The 22589-nt window shown below is 46.0% G+C and overlaps 1 protein-coding gene across 2 annotated transcripts in view; it reads left to right on the forward strand.

Annotated features, from left to right (window-relative positions):
• Positions 1–22589, forward strand: part of RORA (RAR related orphan receptor A) — a 714631-nt gene that overhangs the window by 374889 nt on the left and 317153 nt on the right. The window contains exon 1 of one of the 2 annotated variants that reach the window (XM_047861984.1): positions 627–822. The exons of the other annotated variant lie outside the window; for it this stretch is intronic. Coding sequence (XP_047717940.1) covers positions 801–822 — 22 coding nt within the window. The 5' untranslated portion in view covers positions 627–800. Of the gene's footprint in view, positions 1–626; positions 823–22589 lie in introns of those variants that run through there. 2 annotated transcript variants of the gene reach the window in all.

The raw sequence follows: 22589 nt of genomic DNA on the forward strand, positions 1-22589 counted from the left end.
ATGCTTTGTGCACAAAGGGTTCGAGATGGTTTTACATGGTCTATACTTTCCTCGTGAGGAAAAATGAACTGAAACAGTAATGACCAAAGGAAAGAGGAGATGGAAATGAGAGCAACATTGTCGGGAAGTAGAGAATGAGGAATAAGATGACTGACAACACAGGGATGGGAGCGGTGGTGTCGGTCCCACCATGTCAACTTGTGGCCTTGGAATTCTATTATTTCCCACCTACCCCCTTCCTTAGGGAAGCATCCCTCCCAAAGGGACAGAAAAAGCAGGTTCTTTGACCTCTTTTCTAACTTCCAGAATAACAGTGGGGTATTTCTCAATGGTATTTTTCATCTTCCTTTTCTTTGTAATGGCAGAAGCAAGGGCAGTTGCCTTCTTCTCCAGAAGCAGTAAAAGTCCCAAGAAAGGATGAGAGGGAGGGAAAGCAAGCAAGAGCAACAGAAAGGGAGAGAGAGAACCCATCGCCAGGTGACCTGCTGGTCGGATGGTGGTCGTGGCGGCTGCCACAGAACCATCCAGCTTGTGGCTTTGCTTCCTCTTTCTTTCTCTCTAGTCGCACAGAATCACTCAGCCCTAGATTCCTCTTGGGTTTCAGAACGCAAGAGGTCTGTGAGGATACCTTGCAGTGCCTGAGGCCCGTGAGAGCGTTCCCGGCCACCGCAGAATGTTTGGAGTCTCCGGGCAAGTGTTGTTTCCAAGTGTTGTCTCTGGGCAGTTGTTGTCAGCTGCTGGGTGGCGTGGGGAGAAAACAAGGCAAAGTTGTTTCCTGCAGGTCTCTGCTGACAGTGCTAATGGAGAGTCACTCAACACTTGGTAAGTGCAGCGAATGTTTTTATTCTCAATGCCCAAATTTCTCTGGCTTCCGCAAGTTATTGTTGTCGAGGAAGAAGGTGGTATTATCGCCACCCTCCCTCCCCGTGTGGTGTGACAGCGCAGAGATCATTATCTCTACACCTAACTCAGCGTTGCTTTTTTGGGGGTAACAGCTTTCAAAAAACCATCAACTGGGCTCCAGCCAGTCAGGCTTCAAGGGCAGTTACCACAGTGCAAAAAGGCAGACTGCTTTGTCGGGCGTGCTGCAGGCCACGGATGCAGGCTTTAGGGGATAATGAGCACATCCTTTCTTTGTCACAGATCAGAATCTAGACCCACTCGTTCTTGGGACAAGGAGAGAGGGGGGCTGGGTGACAAGTGTGCTGGTTAACCCAGAGCTCCTTCCCATCTCTCCTCTGCCAGTCTGGCAGTGGCTGGACACGTGCAGGGTCCCTTTAGAGAGAAGAAAACAGCTTAGCAAACATCTAGCTGTCATGATGTTCTTCCTAATGGGAACCCTGAGGCCGAACTAACTTTCCCCAGGTCAAGCCCCGCTGCAGTTTAGAGCTACAACAGGATTCGAGGTGTCATTGGCTCTGCATTCAGTGTTCAGACACTTCTTGGTGAAGCACAGAGAGATTGGCTCTGCAGAGGTAGCCCTGGACCAAATCCAGCCTAAGGACCCAGGAGGTGTCGTCTCCACCCAGCTCCATGCCAGGCCCTCAGTGCCCTCCAGGGATGCTGCAGAGCCCTCTGGGACAGATGCTGAGGACACACAGATGAGAGGACAAGTCACCCGGAGCCAGTGAGTCGCAGAAACAGGCACCTCCTTCTTCCCATTACGAGTAGGCTCTCTTAGGCTTGAATGTCGCACAAAGAAACCAACCCCCCTCCCCCCCATGTTATGGCAGTAGTCAGTCCCCAGCGAGTAGAGTTCACTCTGGAAGCAGTTCTAACTGCTGCTACAGACTCAGGCCTTCCTCTACCTACTGGAACCATCTCAGGGCCAGCTCAGCACACTCAGCTCCCTTCTCACTGTCGTAGCTCATGTACCATAGATGGTCCTCCCACAGGGAGGACTCTCCTGCCTGACCCTGCTCCAGCCTGCTAAGCACCACAGACTCTTAGTTCATCTTCTTCCAGTTTGGGAATCTTCCTTCTTTATTTACCTTCTAAAATGTTTTCCTTCAATTAGGCAGGCAGAAAAATTGTCATAGTGTCTCCTGGTTGCCAGCCTCTGTATAAGCCGCTACCAGTGATACAGACACACACATAGCCGTCCCTGTATGAGATTTTTTCTACCTATACTTCTAGTGCCTCTAAGAGACCAGGACAAGGTCACTTTATCTCACCAGGGCAGGAGCCATACTTTTCCTTGTATCCTATGGAGCTGCGCTCCCACGGGTACCAATCTCATGGAATACCATGAACGGTGCTCCCCGGAATTGTGAGATCACTGTATAGACCCAGGGTCCCCTCTGCCACATGTACTGTGTGGAGGTGTGAAGATATAATATGGTGCATAAATGTACGATCTCAAAAGCCCAGCGGATTGGATTCAGATTTGGGCTCCACTGTCTATCAGCTGTGTGGCTTTGGGTCACTTAATCTCTTGGAGCTCCCAATGAGATAATCATGGTATTTATGTTTAGGGTGGCTTGATAAATTAAGTTAAAAATACAACTAAAGAGATTTTTCAGTGGGGCACATAAAGGGCCAATACATATTAGCAACTGTTATTATCATTGTTGTTAATATACTGATTGCTCAGTCTTACTGTCATTATGTTCATTAAAGGTAGGGCACACTGTGCTGACAGTGCCCAATAACACAAGCTCTTAATATGTGTTCAGTGAATGTTTTCAAGGATGATCAGTCAGGTGGGGCTCCAAATGCCCTGTTATAAGAAAAAGAAGAAAATTGTCTGGGGGAACTGAATTAGAACCAGAAGACACTGAGTTTTTTTAATGTGGTTTTGGTTAAATCGTGTTCTCTGGGAACTGAAAGCAAAGAGGGAAATCTTGACCTGGCCACAGTTTTGACACCTGCAAGTATGAGGCTGTTGTTATCTGGTGTGGGTGAGGTTATTTATGAACACACTGTTGTTTCCCCCCTTCACTTGGCCTCATGCTTCTTTTCTAAAGGAAACCTCCAGAAGGATGGGTCTTAGGTCTGTAGTCTTCAGGCCAGATTTCATCCTGCACAGACAAGGTACGCCACAGGCTTCTCTCTCCATAGCCAACCCAGGGCACTGGTCAGCCAGGCCCTGGGACCTGCTGCCTTTCTGCTTGGACAGCACACCCTGGTTGATGGGGCAGGTGCCAAGATGTTCCCTCTTCCCCATGCCAGACTTCTGGATGTTTGGATACAGCTGGAGAGCTTTCTCTTTTTTTCATGATGTTCTCGATGTTTGGTGCTGTGCTGTCACAGCCAGGGTAAAGTCCCACACCTAGACCCTGTGTGGGTCAGCTTGTGTTCAGTGTTAAAAGCAGGATGAGGGTCCAGGACTCTACAGGCCAGACCAGGCTTAAATCAGCAGGTAGGGATCTGGCCCAAGCTGATGGGAATGAAAATTGCACCTGTTTTCTAGAGTTACCAGCAGATTACTCAAACTGTGGCGCGTGGTTCCATTGGAGCATGTGCTGGGGAGACAGATGGTGTCAGAGGAGACAGGCAGACATTGAATCCAGATCATCCCATAGCATGTGAAGACTCGAGTGTATATCAACGATGATCATAAGCAATGATAACAAAATCTCTATTTAGAGAAGGGCTGGGAAGCCAAATCTTAAAAAAATTTGGAGCATCAACTGTGCTCCACCTCACGTTATATGGCCTGTGTTATTTGTTCATAAGATCCCTTCTGGAGTGTTCATAGACATTTCCTGTGCCAACCCAAAGGGCACAAAGAGGAGGGAGATATCCCTTTCCTTCGGGGTGTAACTTCACAATGCCAAATGCTTGCATACAAAGTGAACAGCTAGTTGCTTCCAAAGGTTTCCAGATATCCCAGTTTGGGGCATCATGAGAGGAGACCATCAGAAGCTAACTCGTTTGGTAGGGCCTTCTGTGATTTCAAAGCTAATAGATACAGCGAATGCTTATACCTCCAGTTAGCTCTTTAGAGAAGTAAATGGTGCATGCGCTTTTCCTAACTCTGTGGTCAACATGGAAACCAAGGCCAAGGTTACCGGCCAGCATTAGATAGGATGTAAAGTGGGTGTACCTCTACCTCCAGACAGGCTCCCCACTGTCTCTACATTCCAGACAGGTAATGAGGTCACTGTTTTCTTGCTTTGTTTTTCACATGTTAAACTTGCAGTACCTGCTACCAAGCCTGTGTTGACGTGTGCAAGGAAGGATGGGGTTTGCAGTGTGTAGTACCCATTGACTGATATACGTGCATCCTCGCCATTGTGTAATTCTGGAGCCCCACCTGGAGAGAAGCTTGTGTGAGCCAAGCTTCAGTGCACATCTGGAATCACCTCAATCAGGCCTCATTTTTTTTTTCCTGGTCATTTTGTTTTCCTATTTCCATCCATTGGCCAATAAATAGGAAATACAGGATAGAAAGGTGTGGTTTTTGTGACAAGAATTCAAGATGGAGAAATAAGATTTCTGGGCTCTGGCCTGGGATCTGCCTCTAAAGTTCCACGTCCCCAGGGAGCCTGGGGAAGGGGCAAAGACAAGGTGATAGAGGGCTTTAAAAGTCAAGGTAGGGGCGCCTGGGTGGCGCAGTCGGTTAAGCGTCCGACTTCAGCCAGGTCACGATCTTGCAGTCCGTGAGTTCGAGCCCCGCGTCAGGCTCTGGGCTGATGGCTCAGAGCCTGGAGCCTGCTTCCGATTCTGTGTCTCCCTCTCTCTCTGCCCCTCCCCCATTCATGCTCTGTCTCTCTCTGTCCCAAAAATAAATAAACGTTGAAAAAATAAAAAAATAAATAAAATAAATAAATAAATAAAAGTCAAGGTAAAGATTTTGTACTTGGCCATGAGCACAGGGGGCCATTGAAGGATTTCTTCAGTAGGGAAGGTCCCGGTCAGATTTACCTTTAGAAGCATCACTGGCTGCAGCGTATCCAAGGTTTTGAGGTTTAGACTAGATGAATGACATGGGAAGGCATGGTCTAGGGCAGTGGGGCTGGGAGGGGAGGGGAGGAGGGGAGTCTCTGGGGAGTCTTTCAGAGATACACTCTTAAGGACTTAGCAACCAATGAACCTGAGTGATGACAAACAGGATGGGATACAAAAAGAGTCCCAGCTTTTCTGTTGTGGTTGGATGGGGGTGTTTCCAGCTAAATGGAGAACCCAGGAGGCAGTAGATTAGGCAAAAAGGCCACAGATTTGGTTCTCAAAATGTTGCATCTGGAGTCCCCACTGGACATGGGGGTAGAAATGTTCAGGGAACCAAAGGAGAGTGAGTCTAAAACTGGGAAGAGAGCTCTGGTCTAGAGATGGACACTGGGAGGTTATCGATTGCCTAGGAAGAGTGTGGAGTTTGGACCTACCAGCCTGCTGATGAAAGAAACCTGTCGGACTATCATCAGGGGCAGGGGGAGCATGTGGCAAAGATGAAGAGAGAATGGTCAGGACAGCTAGTGTAAACTTTCAAGTCTCCTCATGATGTCATTACCAGTGTGTGAAACACCAAGAGCAAGAATGAAGTTTCTCTGTTTTGTCTCCTCTGTCCTTCGGCACAGAAAACAGAATGGACCAGCGCAAACTTTTAAGTGGTGTTTGAAGCCTCCTGGTAGTTCTCTACAGGAATGTGCCTTCCCATGGGCTGGCATTTGTTCCCACATGTTCTGGGTAAACAACTATCACACCATGTCACCTGTATTTTCAGCTGAATGCCATTTATTAAAAAATAAACAAACAAAAAACAAGAAAAACATAAGCCAATCCTGCCTATCAACTGTTAGGACCCATGTTTAACCATGAGAAACATACCTATTGATGGGCATATTAAAAGAGGTTGGTGTAATGGAGTAATAAGTGATTGAGCAGCACCCTAGGTATTGAACTGTGCCTTGAATACCACAGAACTTGATAGTCCTTTAGACAAAAATAGATAAATAGCAGGGAGGCTGTTTGCTTTTAAACTGATAGTAAGTTTTCATTTCAATGGCAGTTTGGAGGTAAAAAAGGGGTCAGTGATTTTTCCTACCTTTGGAGGTGAATCAGATGATGCAGACCAGCCATCTTCTAGGTTGTATCTGAGGATAGTAAACTAAATCAGAGCATCATAATGATTAAAGAGGAAGTTTGAGTTTAAAGTGGAAGTAAGCTACTGACAAATTTATAGAAGGACAGAAGAGTCAGAAGACCTGGGATCAGGTCCCCCCGTCACCACCTCTCTGACCCACAGGCTCCTCATCTGTCAGAGTTTGCGGGGGGGTGGGGAGGTGCGGTCATCACAGGTAGTCTTCTACAGATTGTCATGACAATGAATTGTGTATGGATTTTTTGGATCTTTTTTTTTTAGAGAGGGAGAGAGTGTGCCAGCGGGGGAGAGGGGCACAGGGAGATCGAGAATCTTAAGCAAGCTCCACTGTCAGCACGGAAGCCCGACTTGGGGCTTGATACCATGCCCCTGGGATCATGACCTGAGCCAAAATCAAGATTTAGATGTTCAACCACTGAGCCACCCAAGTGCTCCTGGAAATTGTTCTGTTATGGGAAGTGTGTTGGGCCCAGGCTGTTTGGTGTCTTATCTTGCAGGGAAGACTTCACTTTCAGGTATGTCTCAGGTCCCTGGGAGAGCCATTCAGAGAGCCGATGGTCTTTGTGCAGGTTATGTTTTTGAAACCTTCTTTGGCCCACAGTTTTGCTTACCCTCTCCGCTTTACGAACGTCAGAAAGATTATCTGATTGACTGATAGAACACCAGCAACCCGGAGAGATATTGTAGCACGGCCCAGAGCTATACTTTCCATTTTTATTAAAATTCTTATTAACTCATAGCCCAAGAGCTTTTAAGCCAAGCCTGATCTCCTTTAGGGCCCCTTGATTTGATCAGAGCAATTTGTGTGCAGTGTTCTGGTCCCACTTTGTGGAAAGGCAGCAATCCAGCAGCCGAATGGTGTTATTCAGAAGATGGTGGGGTTCTCTCTCCCTCCAAAACCACCTGGCCTTACAGTCCTACTCCCACCCTGGCCGCATAGACACACTTGAGGTCTACAGTGACAAATCCGCTTCCTGAGTTTAAGGCCTCCCACCCCTTTGAAATCATAAATCTTTCTAGGAAAACTATCAGTCCTTTGTAGCTCGGTGGTGCTGAATTGGTTGGCTCCTATTCTGAGTACAAAGATAACTCTTTGGGGGGGGCAATATCCTGCAAGGTAAGGGTCCTGAGGGAAAATAACACCATCATGAGGTGATAGGGGGAAAGGGGGACAAGTTGGGGACCTTGCTGCTTGGGGGCTAGCTCACAGTCTTGTGCAGTAGGAGCTGTCTGAAAAGGGTGTGAACAAAATGGTTTTCTCTCAACAAACCTGCAGGAGCTCCATGTGTGTGATTGGGTCAGGTCCATCGTCTGAGCTGTTGGGGAAAGCTGCATCTCTGTTCTTCCCCCATGGGCTTCGTGGCAATTTTTATCCTTCAGTTGGTGTTTGCTTAAGTGGCCTCCCTGAATTACTCACATTTATCCTTCCGTTAATAAGGAGTCTTAAACTTAATGTCATCACCTTGGTAATCTGCTAAGCTATAGAGCGCCTGAAAATAGCAACTCTCTTAGCAGCTTGCTGAGTAGAAGCCATTTCTTTCCGGACATAAACTATATCTGGAGCCTTTTTTATTTTTCCTCATATTTGTGTTGAGGTACAGAACACATAGCGTTGAGACTGTGAAGGGTGGTGCCGCTGTCCCTAGGATCGAACCTCCTATCTCCAGCATTGCTGACTTAGATTTTATTGCCAAGAATTAATTGGTAACGTGGCTCTGAAAAACCCCTCATGAATGAAAACTTGTATCTGAGGCCTTATTTTGTTATCTGCCCAGTGTTTCATGCCTGCTTTGTATTTGAAGGTGCAGATGTCCAGGCAGAGCCTTCTTCTTTGCAATTTCATAATATTTAAGGAACTGTTATTTTTACCTTTTTTATCCTCTCCTTTATTTATTCTACAAAGATTCACAGAGCTGGCATTCACTATGTCCCTGGAACTGTGGTGAGCCTGCTAATGATATCCGGTGAATATTAGAGAGAGGACCGATTGTCAAGAATAGTTAACATGGTTATAGTGCACTGATGGCTGATGAAGTATTCCCATAATATCTAAACTCAAAACAACACAGTGCAGTGTGCAGTGGAAGGATTATAATCACTTCTACCTCATAAATGACAAAACTGTCACTCAAGATCATGCAGGCAGCAAGTGCTGAAATCCAGACTCGAACCCAAATCTGCTAAACTCTAAGCCCTGTTCTCTCAACCATACTCTACTGCATCCCTGGATCTTAAAGAATCTTCCCAGGAGATGAGGCGTAAGCATGTAATAAGACGAATGACGATATAAAGGAGTCTGTGATTAAATATCAAATGCGTGGTTAAGACTGGTGTTGCCAGATTCCAGAAAATGGCCAAAATTATTATGGTAGCCAAAAAATCATGGTGGTAAAAGAGATGGGGCTTGGTCAGTTAGGTTAGCTGGAGAGAAAGAAGAGACCTTTGACAAGATAGAATCGATTTATCTTTCACGTAGAAGTCTGGGCTGATGTGGCAGCTGAGCTACAAGAATTTGGCATGGACCCAGGCTTCTCCTGCCAATCCTGGGCTTTCCTTCACCCGCATCCCCAAGGTGGCTCACCATCTTGTCCATATTCCAGGAAATAGGCTGAAGAGAGAGGTGGTGGAAAGAGAGTGACCAAACATTCCATTTTTGCCCAGTACTAAGGGATTTTCCAGGACGTGAAACTTCCAATGCTAAAATCAGGAAAGTCCCTGGCAAATGAGGGGGTTGTCATGCTAGTTGTCGTGCTAGTTGTAGGGCCACACCTGAAAGTTGTATGTTTCACTTGTAGTTCTATCCAGTTTGCTAGAACTTAGTCACATGGTCACACCTGGCTGCAAGTGAGGCTGGAAAATGTAGTCTTTATTCTGGGTGGCCATGTGCCCAGCTAAAATCTTCCTATGGAAGAAGGGGGCAAGAGGTACCGGGCCATAACTAGCTATCTCCGCCATAACACAGAAATATTTCTGGTGGTAGAACAGTGTTCACAAAAGGTAACAAGCTTTTGTGTTGAGTGCTCCCCAGATGAACTTCCAAAGGTCTGCTGCCTGCTCCCCACTATTAGGAGATAGCGTCGACTGTCCAGCTGACGTGTCATGAAGGAGGGAACCTGTGTGCACAGGTAGTCAGTTCTGCCCTGGCAGACATGCTCTCCAGCCTTGTTCTTGATGTGCTGGAGTGCGGTTTCCATACAAAACCCTCCCAGTTAGAGTTTGAAATTCATCTCATCAAACACTCCAGCTCCAAGGACAAGAAGACTGGATTGGGATAGGAAGGGACCCAAGGAGTGAGAGAGAATATGGCAGTGTTTGGAAATCAGTTGTTCAGTAGAAGAGAGCCTAGGACACAACTTATGTAACATATCCCAGTCTGGTAAAGACCCTTCATCACCTCCTCTATCATCCTAGCCTCCCGGGTATTCCCAGTCTCCACACTGATGATACAAGCGTGTGACCATGTGTCAACTTTGAATTATTGTTTCTCTTCTTGATGGCCTATGATATTTTTTTTTTTAGCAAAATCATTTCACTGTGGGGAATTAAAATATCTCTGTTCCTAAACTGAGGCGTGGTCCCTCCTGCCCAAGAGAATCTCAAGTGTTTCGTGAATCAACTAGACTTTGGCCATGTGTTTCTCATCACGCTCTATGCCTGTTTTCTTGTGTACCCTGGAGCTTCCAACTTTAAGAGAATAAACATTCCAAAGGCATTAGCATGCTTGTATGAATTAGTAACTTTGAGGAGGGAAAAAGCTGAAATGAGATCCAACCGCACTTGTAACAGCTTTACTTGCCTGGAAGTACTTACTTGTCATTTTGTAAAGGTTTTCAGTCAGCATCAGCCACTGTGATGGTTACAGAAGCCTGGGAACAATTTTGATTGTGCAGTGATTCAGGGAGTTATTAAGGACAATAAGTCTGCATTAGTTAAGAATTGAAGAGCTATAATGTAATATTATGCAGCCATTAAGCATAACATTTTCAAAGAATATTTAATGGTGTGGTAAAACGCTCATGATATAATGTTAAGTGGAAGAATCAAGATCTCAGACTGCATCTACAGCACGTTTCCAGTTTTGTAAATTTGTATATGGAAAAAAGACTAGAAGGAAATTCTCCAAAACGTTAACACTGTTGGTGAGATTATAGACCACGGTTTTATGCTTAAAGCCATCTATCTTTTCCACATTTTCTAAATGAACAACTGTTCCTTGTATTTTAATGCAAACATGTACTACACATATAATTATGGAAAGTTATTGACTTTTAGAAGAATATAGACCAAAATGCCCTTTTGTGACTATGTGATGATGTTGATGAAAATAGACCATTTTCTGCAAAAGTCCAAGACAAATATTGGGACTCCTCACCCTTGAAAGAGCTCTAACACAGTCATGTGCTCAGTAGGATAGCTTCAGATCTGTGTGGTTCATTCATGCATTCATCATCTATTTATTGGGCTCCCACTGTGTGCCAGGCACAGTGCTAAACTGAGTAAGGCCTGGGTCCCAACCTTAAGAAGCCTGCCCTACAATAGGGAGACTTTCATACTAATAAGGCAATATGTTAGTTGTCTTAGGGAGTTGTGAATAAAGTTTGTGTTCATTAGATGAATTAGTAGATGGATCAATCAATGGATGAACAGAAACAAGAGTTGGTCACCAGGTCTGACCTTTCCTTTAGGGGTTTTCTGGCACCCTGTGAGATTTCTCCCATCTCCTTATGGGAATCTCAACTGTCTGGGCTCTGCCCTTTCAGTTGATTGCTTCATAAAACGACAAAGGCAAATGGAAGAATTGACCATCTCTTTCCATGTGTTGTCCTGGCGAGGCTGTACTGATTAGGGAATGGATGACTCTGGAAGGAGTCAGAGCTGGAGGCCTCCAGATGTGCAAAACTTCTCCCTAGTTCATGCAGGGTTCCTGTGGGACAAGAACTCAAGCTACAGGCATGAACAGACCAGTATTTTTTTGGCAGAATTGGACCCAGCAGGAAGTAGAAAAGGCCCTCTGTCCCCCACTGTCCACCCCCACCCCCGCACCCAACACTGATGCAGGAACTAAGCAGAGAGGCCTCTTCCATTCCAGTGAGAGAGGAGTTTAACAGGCTAGTGCCCCAGGGAACAGCGACCCACTGATTTCCAATAGCCCTAAGGTATAAATAAATGCCAAGGGAGACTAACACTTCCTGCTGTAGAACTCCCTGGGGCATATGGTGTCTCCAGACTGGCAGTAATCCAGGTAAGCAAAGGTGAGGCGTGAACCAGGTCGGACCAGGGAAAAGACATCTCCTCCCTAGCAGATTCTTACTAAATGCTCTGGCAGTCTCTCTCACTCTCTGGGACACACTACCTCCCCCTAGTGGGGCTTGCAGTTCTCCTCAAAGTCCTGTGTGGAGGAGGACTCCTGATGTCTTTTTTGCAGGACTCCTGGAAATTCTTAAGCGATCTAAGTAAATGAGTAACTCTTTGGATAGTGCAAGATGAAAGTAAATGAGCTGCCCTGAGACCATAATGAATGCAAATGAATTCTGCACCTTTACACAGGTTTGAGAGAGACTAGCAGAGCTACTAGTGGTGAGACTAGTCTGAACATGAGAGAGACTCAAAATCAATGGGAATCAGGAAGAAGAGAGGGAAGGAAAATGCAAAGTGGTAGTCCTTGGAGAAGCCATTAGCCAAGGCTTGGCTTTTATTCCTTTCTTCCTAAGAAATACCCTAGGTGGTTTCTGCCCAGTGCCTCCCTGGAGCTTTCTCTTCGAGGGTCCCACATCCCCACGGGTCTGGGCCGGGGTGAGGGGTACATCCATTCCCTGTGCAGAGGCTGTGGCTGCACCCAATGCGCCTCAGTCAGAAGCTGCCCGGAGGTGCCTAGAAGTGAATAGACCACTGTGGTGGCTGAGCCCAGACTTGACAGTCACCAAAGAGTGTCTCCTCCACCTTCCCTTCCTTTGTCCTCCTCTCGGGCTCTCTTTCCTTCCGGGAGCCTCTTGATGCCCTCTGAGCCCCGACCCAAACCTTCCTTTACCTGGAACTGATCACTAGTTTGGCAGGACCGCCTTTTTCCCCTGCCTGCCTCTCTTCCCCTTCCTGCTCCAGGCTCAGGTCCAAGGCAAGGCCGAGAGGGGAGAGGAAGTGAGTCTCACACCTGTCACTTCTTCTCCAACTCTGTTCCCTCCCCTCCAAACGTTGTTTAGGAAGCCTCTTCAGTCTGTCCTGCTTTCCCCACCACTCCTGGTGTTGCCTGTCCTTCACCCTAGGGATCCTCTACAATGAAATGCCTTGTATAGTTAGTACTGATTTGCCTCTGAAATGTACATGAATCTTTCTTTCTTCGTCTAGTTCTCAGTGAGCACCTAATACATGCACCCACTGTAGCAGAGGTTATGGATATGAACAAGCTGAATCTGGCTGCTTATAAGGCGATAGCTAGAATGCAGTCGCTGAATAGTCCTGAATCCTGACTGGAAGCAGCAATCGTGAGGCAGACGGTAACCCCTGGGTCCTGTGCAGATGGTCCCTTGTTCTCAGGGACCAACACAGGCAGCTCCTTCCCAAACCCCATTCCTTCAGAGACCCCCTTCTCTCCCACGAGGCAGCTCCACATTCCCATATCACTGCAGCAGGAAGAAGGATGTTCACCCCCAAGCTGGTTCCTGAGCACACATTCCTATGGAAGCCTTGCCATAAAGGGTGGTTTGGGGATATCCTTAGGACTACGCTTCAAGTAAATGACGGTTAAAACATAACTTTTTAAACCTGTCCTCTGGGAATATAACCACCCTTCATAATTCGCATTTCTGGGAGAAAGCTTCCAAATAGCAAATGAACAAATGAGTTCGTTTTAGATTTTATATAAACCAGATATTTTCTTACCAGCCCTAAACCCCTGAACTCTGCCGTTCTCGCCGGGCTCCATTTCTACCAGCTCACTCACCTTTTGAAGTCATTTATGTCAATGTATTATTGGGTTAAAAATGTTACTTTTAGGGGCGCCTGGGTGGCGCAGTCGGTTAAGCGTCCGACTTCAGCCAGGTCACGGTCTCGTGGTCCGTGGGTTCGAGCCCCGCGTCAGGCTCTGGGCTGATGGCTCGGAGCCTGGAGCCTGTTTCCGATTCTGTGTCTCCCTCTCTCTCTGCCCCTCCCCCATTCATGCTCTGTCTCTCTCTGTCCCAAAAATAAATAAACGTTGAAAAAAAAAATGTTACTTTTATAAGTAACAGGCATTTTAGCAGAGGATTCTGATAGACTGATGCCTTAACTCTCAAAAAAGAAAAAGAAGAAAAGATTTTTTTTTTCATTCCAGTGTTTCTCTCCATAGCTCTAATAAGAGGGGGAGGTGGGTAGGGGGAAGGATCTCACATAGATTTTAAGGCAAGTCAAGAAGAGAAACATTTGGGAAGAAGGGATTTGGGGCGCTCTAAAATCATACACTTTGAGTCTCACACCCAGTATATATAAACACAGCATTAATATTGTTTTCCAATTAGGCTTTATGTTCTACCTCTCCAAAGTACTTAACATGTTATCTGTATCACAGGCAGGAGAAGGGGAGGGTGTTGGTCTGCCCAATGAGATGCCTTTAATTCTGAAATGTAATTGAAGGTTGTGGAGTTTCTGGGTTTCTGAATTGAGAGTGCACACCTTTTCCTTTCTGTGGTTGCATTAGGGCTTGGGAACTAAAGCTAAAGACAATAAATATCTTAAGTTTTAAATCTGATGGGAAGAAAAAGAAAGAGTATGTCTTTAAAAAAAAGAGAGCAGGTAGAATAATGTCCCCAGGCCAGGAAAGTACCAGTCATTTTCAGATAAATTATACCCTCCTCCTCCTCCATGGGAAAAAAAAAATCATACTCAGACTTAACTGTCCCTTTGGCACTTTTGTCAAATGAGTTTTAGTAGCAGGAGCTGCTAAAAATATAAGCCAATTTCTTTCTTCATTTAAATCAAGTGCTTAAAAAAAGTGTAGCGCCTAGAACTGGTGCAGGGCTCAGCATAGCAGCAGCTGGTCTGCCCGAGTCCCTGAATAGTCCTCAGTGATAGCCCAGCGCCCTCTGAGAGCTGAGGGAAGTCAGCAGTGAGGCTGGAAATTGTCCCTAAGGGTGGGGGCTGTTTTTAGCACCTGAGACTCAAGTTGAAAAGGTGTCCTTGGGTACCTACTGACCAGATCAGATGCAGAAGGTACTCTCAAGAGTATTTTCTGGGGCGCCTGCGTGGCTCAGTCGTTTAAGCGTCTGACTCTTGATTTTGGCTCAGGTCATGATCTCACGATTTGCGAGTTGAAGCCCCGCATCGGGCTCTTTGCTGACAGCGCTAAACCTGCTTGGGATTCTCTGTCTTTTCTCTCCGCCTCTCCCCTCCTCCCGCCCTGAAATAAATAAATAAACCTAAGAAAAAAAGAATCATCTAAGTTACACATAAGCTGTGTATATCAAAGATTATCTTACATTCAAATTTTGTGAGTGGAAACGTCTTAAGAATTAATCCAATTCCCAGATTTTTATAGATGAGAAAATTCTGGAAAAGTCAAGCCCCTGCTGTGCAGTGTCTGCTCCTTCTCCCTGCCTGTGCTTTGCACTCGAGGGAGAGCAGTAGCACACCGCTTCAAGAATAGGATGTATGAGGGGGAAGCGGGCCTACTAGGAGCTGACTGTGTGTTGTGCTCGGATTTCACCATGTTGCCTCCATTACTTAGCCTTGAGACTTATAAATGAGGCCACCTTGAATCAACCCCCCTGTGGAACTTCAGTGATTCAAGCAAGCCTCCTGAATGAGACTCTGAGATAGGTTTTCCATAGTTCAAATTCTGGTCTCTAATGAATAGTGAACATAGTTATTAATGTCACAGTGACTTCTACAGAAGAGCTACATCATTTTTACCACTCTATCAGACCTGACTTTTCTATACAATAATTGCATTAATGCCTTCTGTGCGTTTGTGTGGTGAAGATACAGACGTACCTAAGCGTGTGCTAGAAGCAGTGACGCATCGTGGCAAGTATCCCCACTATGCTTTCTTCCAGTTCTGCTTGTTAACAGTGGCACAGAAATTTGGAAGGCTGCCAAATATCCCCGTTACCATGGCACAGGAGGGAAGTCAACTGATTCCAATTAGGATTAACTCTGTAACCCTTCCTTCCTTACAACAAGGCTCTAATCACCTGAGTTAATCCTGAGATAACAGCACTAGACAACTCCAGAAATTCTGGCTACACAGTCCTACTTTACCCCATTTGGACTCTCTTTATTTATGATGTTTTATATTCCGCCTCTGACGTCACCTCTGTGATCTTTTTCCTAAGCATCAGATTATTTTGTCCTTTGCCAGCTGCTGTCCTGTCTCTTAGCAGAGTCGCAGTTCATCTGGGTGGTCTTTTGGATAAGCAAATAGATCTTAACAAGGGATTGCATGGGTTTGAGATTGGATGAGGTTTCTAAAGGATGATGGCTCACTCTTTTGTAGCATTTCGTATGTGTCAGGCGCTGTTCTGAAACTTTACGTACATTAGTTCACCTCATCTTCAGAGCAATAATCTACTACAGAGGATCATTATTGGCCTCATGTTACAGATGGAGAAACTGAGGTAAGGGAGGCTGTTTAATTTGTCCAAGGTCCCACAGCTATTAAATGACAGAAGCTGAGATTTGAATCTACCCAGTCTGGTTTCATCACTACGGGGTATGGCCACTAGTACACTAAGTTTTGAAACATGGATACTACGATTAAATGTAACATCCCAGTTTCTGGCATTTTAGAATTCTGTTTACAAGGGAAGATGTCTATGAAAAGAGATAGTAGGTTTCTGTCAGCAAAACTATATTTAAAACTTGCATTGTTTCTCTTCATGTGAACTCCAGATCACATCCAAGAACAAAGTTTGTCTTAACTTCATAGATCAGGCCTGTTCTCCACGCAAAGCTAGGGAGAAATGTTGACTCTATTAATTTCCAAAAGCCTAGCTGAGTCAAAAATGTTTCCAAGTATCAGACCTCTTCCTCTTCTACAAAGCACACCCCCCCCCCCCATTATCCCATCATGTCACGCGTTCTCCCTCTGGATCGCTTCCTTGAATCTCCCGTGAACCTAAATGAGGGCTGCTGATCTGACCAGGGCACGTGTATGTAAGCATTCAACAGACCTGCATACTGGAAATAATGCTTCACCACTTATTGACTTATGTTATCCTTCTTATAATTCCATACCAGAAGCTCTGTCTTCACAACAACTTAACAGCTATGAATGATGTCCTAAACTTCATTGTTGCTCACAAAGGGCTTATTAATATACTAGCCACGCCTAGCTACATTGAATAAATATTTAGGAATCCGACCTAAAGAAGGTGTTGTGTTTTAGGCAAAGCTATGCTTTTAGCCAAAGTTACCACATGGATTTTTTTTCTTGTCCGTAGCCATTGTTTATTATTTTTTCGTCTTTTGCTTTTCCTGGTAGTTGTCTGCTTACCTGTTACGCTGAGCTGAATTTAACTTGCTTATTTCAAGGGGAGGTAAAGTATGTATTACGTATGTTTGTGTTCTGTCTCTAGAGGACTCTGGCGGTGAATTCTGAAAAATGAAAAATGCAATAATATATATGTCCTGCCTACACATACCTACACATACACTCATTCATTCATTTGATCTGGTTTTTTTTAATTATTTTAATGTTTATGTATTTTTGAAAGAGAGAGAGAGAGTGCAAGTGGGGGAGGAGCAGAGTGATGGAGACACAGAATCTGAAGACAGCTCCAGGCTCTGTGTCAGTGCAGAGCCTGATATGGGGTCAAACTCACCAACTGTAAGATCATGACTTGAGCTGAAGTCAGATGCTTAACCGACTGAGCCACTCAGGTGCCCCAATTTGATCGATTATTTATTAAGTGTCCCCTGTGTGCCAAGTGCTCTGAGTGACACAACAGACCTGGTTAGACTCTATTCATGAAGCCTCCCCTCTGGGGTAGTAGGGACATAGGCAAATAACACTATATGAATGTATAATTTCACATCTTGCTAAATGTTGATGGAAAGTAACGATAGAGTGCTGTCAGAAAAAACAGTAGAGCATACCTAATATAGAATTTGGATTTCTGACCAGTTCCCAGGAGCTGCTGGTTTGGAGAGTACACTCAAAGAACCACTGCCCTGGTTATTTTGAGTGGAGGACATTTCACTTGCCTTATGGGTTAGCTCATCATACATTTGAATCACTTGCAGGCCTTTAAAAAATACGAATACCTGACCCCATCCCAAGAGATTCTGTTATAGTTGGTCTGGGCTGGTGCCTGGGCATCAGCATTTTCAGAGGTACCTAATGCACATGGGGGATAAAGAACACTGATGCTAGATGGCACCAGAGAGGGTGGGTGTTGGTTGCTGAGCACTGGCAGTGTATATATCCTCGGGTGGTTTGCAACACAAATGCTGACTCACTCACCCACCAGTCAGCCTAGTGGTAAGGAATTCTGCCGTCTTCCAGTGTGGACCTCACACATGCCCGCTTGCAATGTGATGCTGTAATTCTACCCACCTGTCATATGAAAGAACCGGATCTTTATGGGCTCACTTGCTGTGAATTTGAGCTCCAGCATGGAGTGTTTCTAATAAACTCAAGTCATGGCCAGTTGGACTTTCTGTTCCTGAGCTGAGAAGCCTGGAGCAGGAGGGTGGTGGGGAATGGGCTGGCTAATGGGTTGATGGCGGTGCAGCTGGAGTCAGGGGACCCAGGCTTACTCCCAACTGGGCTCTGATGAGGTAGAGATTTTGGTATGTCATCCACCTCCTTGAGCTATCGGTCCTTCATTTACAAAATGAGAGCATTGAACTAGGAGATCATCGTGCCTCTTTGAAATGATCAAGTTCTGGAGTGCGTGGGTGGCTCAGTCAGTTGAGCGTCCAACTCTGGGTTTCGGCTCAGGTCATGATCTCACAGCTTTGTGGGTTCGAGCCCCACGTCAGCCTCTGTGCTGGCAGTGTGGAGCCTGCTTGGGATTCTCTCTCTCTCCCTCTCTCCCAGCCCCTCCCTCACTTGTGTTGTCTCTGTCTCTCTCAAGGTAAATAAATAAACTGTAAAAAAAAAACCTAAATGATCGAATTCTAGTTGTGAAAGTATATATGAAACTGAACCCCACTTTCCTCCTCGATAAAATCAGAGCTGGACTCATGACTTCTAAGACTGTTGTCAGCCCCAGGTGCTATGATTCTACCAACAGTGACAATAGCTGACATTCAAAGAGCATCTACATATATCAGGCACTGTTTGGAGAAATCTGCATTGTCTCATTGCATCCTTACAACAAAACAGTGAGATATATTCTATTATCATCCCCATTTTATAGATGAAGAAACTGAGGAAGAAAGGGGCCGAGTGGCTAGCCCAGATTCACAGATTTAGCAGGTGACAGAGCTGTATTCTGACCCAGCCATCTCTTCCACAGCGGGAGCCCCTAACCACCATACTGTTTTACCTCAAACGGTTTGTTTCACCGCTCTGACCCTTGGTTTCTCCAGCAGTGAAATCAGGATTTGGACTAAATCCAAAATGCAATGCTTCTTGGATATTTCTAATCCACCCCTTGCTCATATTGCCTTCATTTATTCAGCAAATTTTGAGTGAGCTCTTAATTTGGGACTTGGGAGTCAGATTGCTTGGATTCCAATCCTAAACTTATTAGCGATTATATGACTTTTGTCAAGTCACCTGAATTCTTTGGCCTCACTAGTCTCATTTATTTAAATGAGATTAATAACAACGTTGCTCATGTAGAGTCGTTGCAAGGGTAAAGTGGCATATTGCCTGAAAGTACCTGGAACAGTGCCTGCCAAATAGTAAGCTCTCAGTAAGTGTTTTGTTATCAGCATCATGAGGCCCCACGCTAGTTGCTAGGGATGCAAGGATGAATAAGACGTCCTCCTAGGCATCATAGAGTTTACAGCTTAGGCAGCAAAGAGAGATGGGCAAACATATTTAGGATATGATGTGAACCATAGGAGAATTGTGTCCCACGCCTTTGGAGAATGCAGAGGAGGGAGTAATTATTTCAGGAGCGGGGGGTGGGGAACCTTTTTAACATGAGCCCCATTTTCTAGGGGAAAACCACCAGCACTAGGACATGGGCAGCTCATGGAGTGGACCGAGCTTGAAACACAGAGTTCAGGAGCCTCTGATCCAAATGGCTAAGGAGGCGGAGAGTACCATGCTGATCAGAGGCGCCAGGCAAGAGTGAGCCCGAAAGGGCTGGGCAGACAGTATGGAACAGGGAGACGGAAAGGAGCCACAGCAAGGAGGAGCTGGCCGGAAGCGAAGCACGCACCATGAGTGATGATCAGAGAACTTGAAAGCCCTGAAGACATCTTCAGTGGAAGATGAATCTCTTTATCAGCCACTGACCCTGCTCCTGGGTTTGCTTTTAGGGCTGGTGTGAAGAGCCAGTCTTGGCCAAGACCCTAGGCCCTGCGGGGAGGACTCAGGAATAGCCTGGCAGAGGGGAGGTGTGCTCTGGCAGTGGGGTAGCTGCGGTGCCCGGTGATGCTCCTTTCCAAAGAGTCTGGGATTGTAGAGTAGCAGAGAGGGTGTGGGCTGGGGTGGGGTGTGGGGACCTTCTAGCACACCCAGCCCCTTTCAGGGCACGGCCTGGCAATCTGCATTTTAACAAGCTTCCCTAATGGTTCTGGTGTCTGTCGTCTGGGACTGGCTGTACCTGGAGAGACACAGGGTAGAGGGGAGCGCAGCGCTGAAACTCGCAGACCAGGCGGACTGACGCATACATCGGGACCTCCCGAGTTGCAGTTTTCACAACTTAGGGGAAACCTGTGTTGTTTTCCTCCAGGTTTCCTGTAAGACCTGGGCACCTGCTCCCTCCCCTGCACCCCCTGTCCTCCTCCTCAGTGTGAAAGCTGCCAGCCAAAAGGACAACATTGAGCTTACAAATAACTTTTAGAAGTTTAACAGGACTGAGAATGCACCTTTTTGACCTCAAATCTTAACCCCCCTTGACGCCATGCAGGCCTGGTTCCCACCAGCCCTGCGCCACGCGTGAAATGTTTGATCCGGGGTTTGCTTCACGTGAGACCTCCAGCATGCCGAGAGCCAGGACTCTCTCTTCCCTCCTCGTCTCAACCCTTGAAAGCCAGCTCCTGATACTGTCTACTCTTTTTCAACTTAAGGGAACTGCCATATCGGTTTGATCAGCAGTGTTTACCCATCTCTGGGAAGAAGAAGAAGAAAGAAAGAAAAAAAAACTACTTTGAAAACACGTGCTAGGACCTGTGCTGAGCAAGGAGAAACCCTATAAATTCCCCGAACCACCCTCACTCAGGTTGCTGGGAGGCAACGAGGAGCGTCTTCATTTGGCAGCCTCACTTGTCAACTTGTCCCCAACTGCTGGTTTCCCAGTCACAGGGTAGCAGACTGGCTTCAGGCTTCTGTGGCCAGGGGAGGACCTGGCTGCGTGAAATGCATACGCGCGCACGCGCGCGCGCGCGCGCGCACACACACACACACACACACACACACACACACACACACACACACAGTTTTAGTTTAGGCTGTTAGGGAGGAGAGGGTTGTGTGACAGAGACTTTCTTCCAGGTTGCCCTGAGGCATTCACAGGGGTGGAGCCATCAGTCCCAGAAGCAGACCTGGGACCTGTAGGGTCCCTTCTTATGAGGGTTTGCCCAAGGAGCTTCCCTGCTGTCTCATTTGGGATCCAGGGTCCTCGCTCTGAGAGAGGCCATGAGCTCTACCCACAAAAAAGCAGCCATTTCATGTGTGTGTCTAGCTTTGGTCTCAGTCCCAGGGTATTATTCCCAAAGCTCTTGGAAGTCCCTTCCTGGAATTCAAGTGCCCAGGTAGCCAGAGGTCCAAGGGAAGGAAGAGAAAACTATCAGCGCCTTACTTTCACTCCACAGACTGGCCCCAGCCTCCGAAGGGCTCCAGCAGCAGCCTAGACCCCGTGGAAATTTCTCTAGGGAAATCTCACAAGCCTGTAAGAAACTTGACCTCATTTGCATTTTCTGATTGAATCACAGATAGGTTTTGGTTCTCTCCCTTCCCTTTACGAAGATAGGCCCAGGAATGAAGAAAGGCTACGTTACCTGGCATTTTCAGGAGAAATGTGCTATTATTGATTGTAAACTTGGTTGTCTTCCCCATGGTAGTTCCAGGCCTTGACCGGTTCCATAGCGGATGTGTGTCTGTATCATGCTGTTTAAAAATCTTTCTTCCCTTCTTGTACATCATTGTTTAATGAAAAGTTCAACAGCATCAGAGCACACTCCTGAAGGATTTATTAGTTAACTGAATCTTCCTCCTCATTATGGTTGTGATGGAATTTCTTTCAAGGACCGCAGTTCCAGTAATAGCATAAATCAAAGACAAGCCAGTTGCTTGCTCTGCATAGGACTCTTGTTTTTAATCTCATTCCCCAAAGGGAGGGGGAATTTAGATGTAGAAAAGCAGAGAGTGAGACGAAGTTATTTAGATGTCAGCACGCATCTGGACTGCTGGAATCTGTTAATTGGTGTCACAGAGCCTTTAAGAGAGGCAAAGGATGGTGTAGAGTTTATTCTTCTGCGTGTCTGTTGGGCTTTGTTGTGCTGGTTTTGCAGAAGTCCATGAGCACAGTTCTGTCTGCCAGGCCCACACTGTGCAGGGAAGTATTGCTGGGATGAGGAATTAACAACTTGCTCCTCGGGCTTTTTTACAAAGAAGGACATCAAGATATGTATGTAATACCGGGAAAGACAAACCGAGAGCCAAGGCAAATCAATTCATATTCCTTCTGATGAAAGAAAATAGGAATCTTTTTTTTCCCCCTGCAAAAGTAAGAAACCACTCTTCAGAATATAGCAGTCAACGCCCAACTGGGTGCTAAGTTCCTTGTTTTTTCTTAGTTATTAGTTACCCCCTTTCTCTTTGGCATCCTGAAGAGAATGGGCCCTTAAGGACCCCAGCGTCGCAAATAACACCCCCATCAGTGGAATGGACCCTTTGCTCTTCCAAATGGTCAAGGTGGGATTCAGACATAGTTGGGCTGATTGTTAGACTTTGCAATTTGTTAGCTATGTGACCTTGAGCAAGGTACTCCACCTCTCTTAGCTTCCGTGCCTTCCGCTGTCACATGTGGCTCGTGTTACTGTCTCAAGGGTAAGCATCAGCAATAAGGGAGATAAAGTATATAAAGAATCCCAACATTTCCTCCCACCCTCCCCACTTCACTTATGTGGAAAATTCCTGGAAAAGAAAATTTAAGGATGATTTTAATGTAATCTTAACATATTAGAATCCTTGCACCTATTCCCTACTTTTATTTCAGGACCTCCCCTCCCAAATATTCCTCTTTCTTTTCTCACTTTGCTTTGTTCCTAATCCTTCCCTCCAGCACTATTTCTCTCATTTCAGGAATCTCCTCCTTTCTTTCCTTCTTTCTTTATCAATTTTACTTGCCCAGGATTGGTATGGAAGTGGTGATGGGGGGGGGGGGGGGTGGCGGGTTAGGAAAGGATTAAGGTTAGGGTGGGGCATAGAATATAAGAGAACAGAATATAAGAG

This window comes from Prionailurus viverrinus, chromosome B3 (genome assembly GCF_022837055.1).
Source record: "Prionailurus viverrinus isolate Anna chromosome B3, UM_Priviv_1.0, whole genome shotgun sequence".
NCBI classification, from domain to species: Eukaryota; Metazoa; Chordata; class Mammalia; order Carnivora; family Felidae; genus Prionailurus; species Prionailurus viverrinus.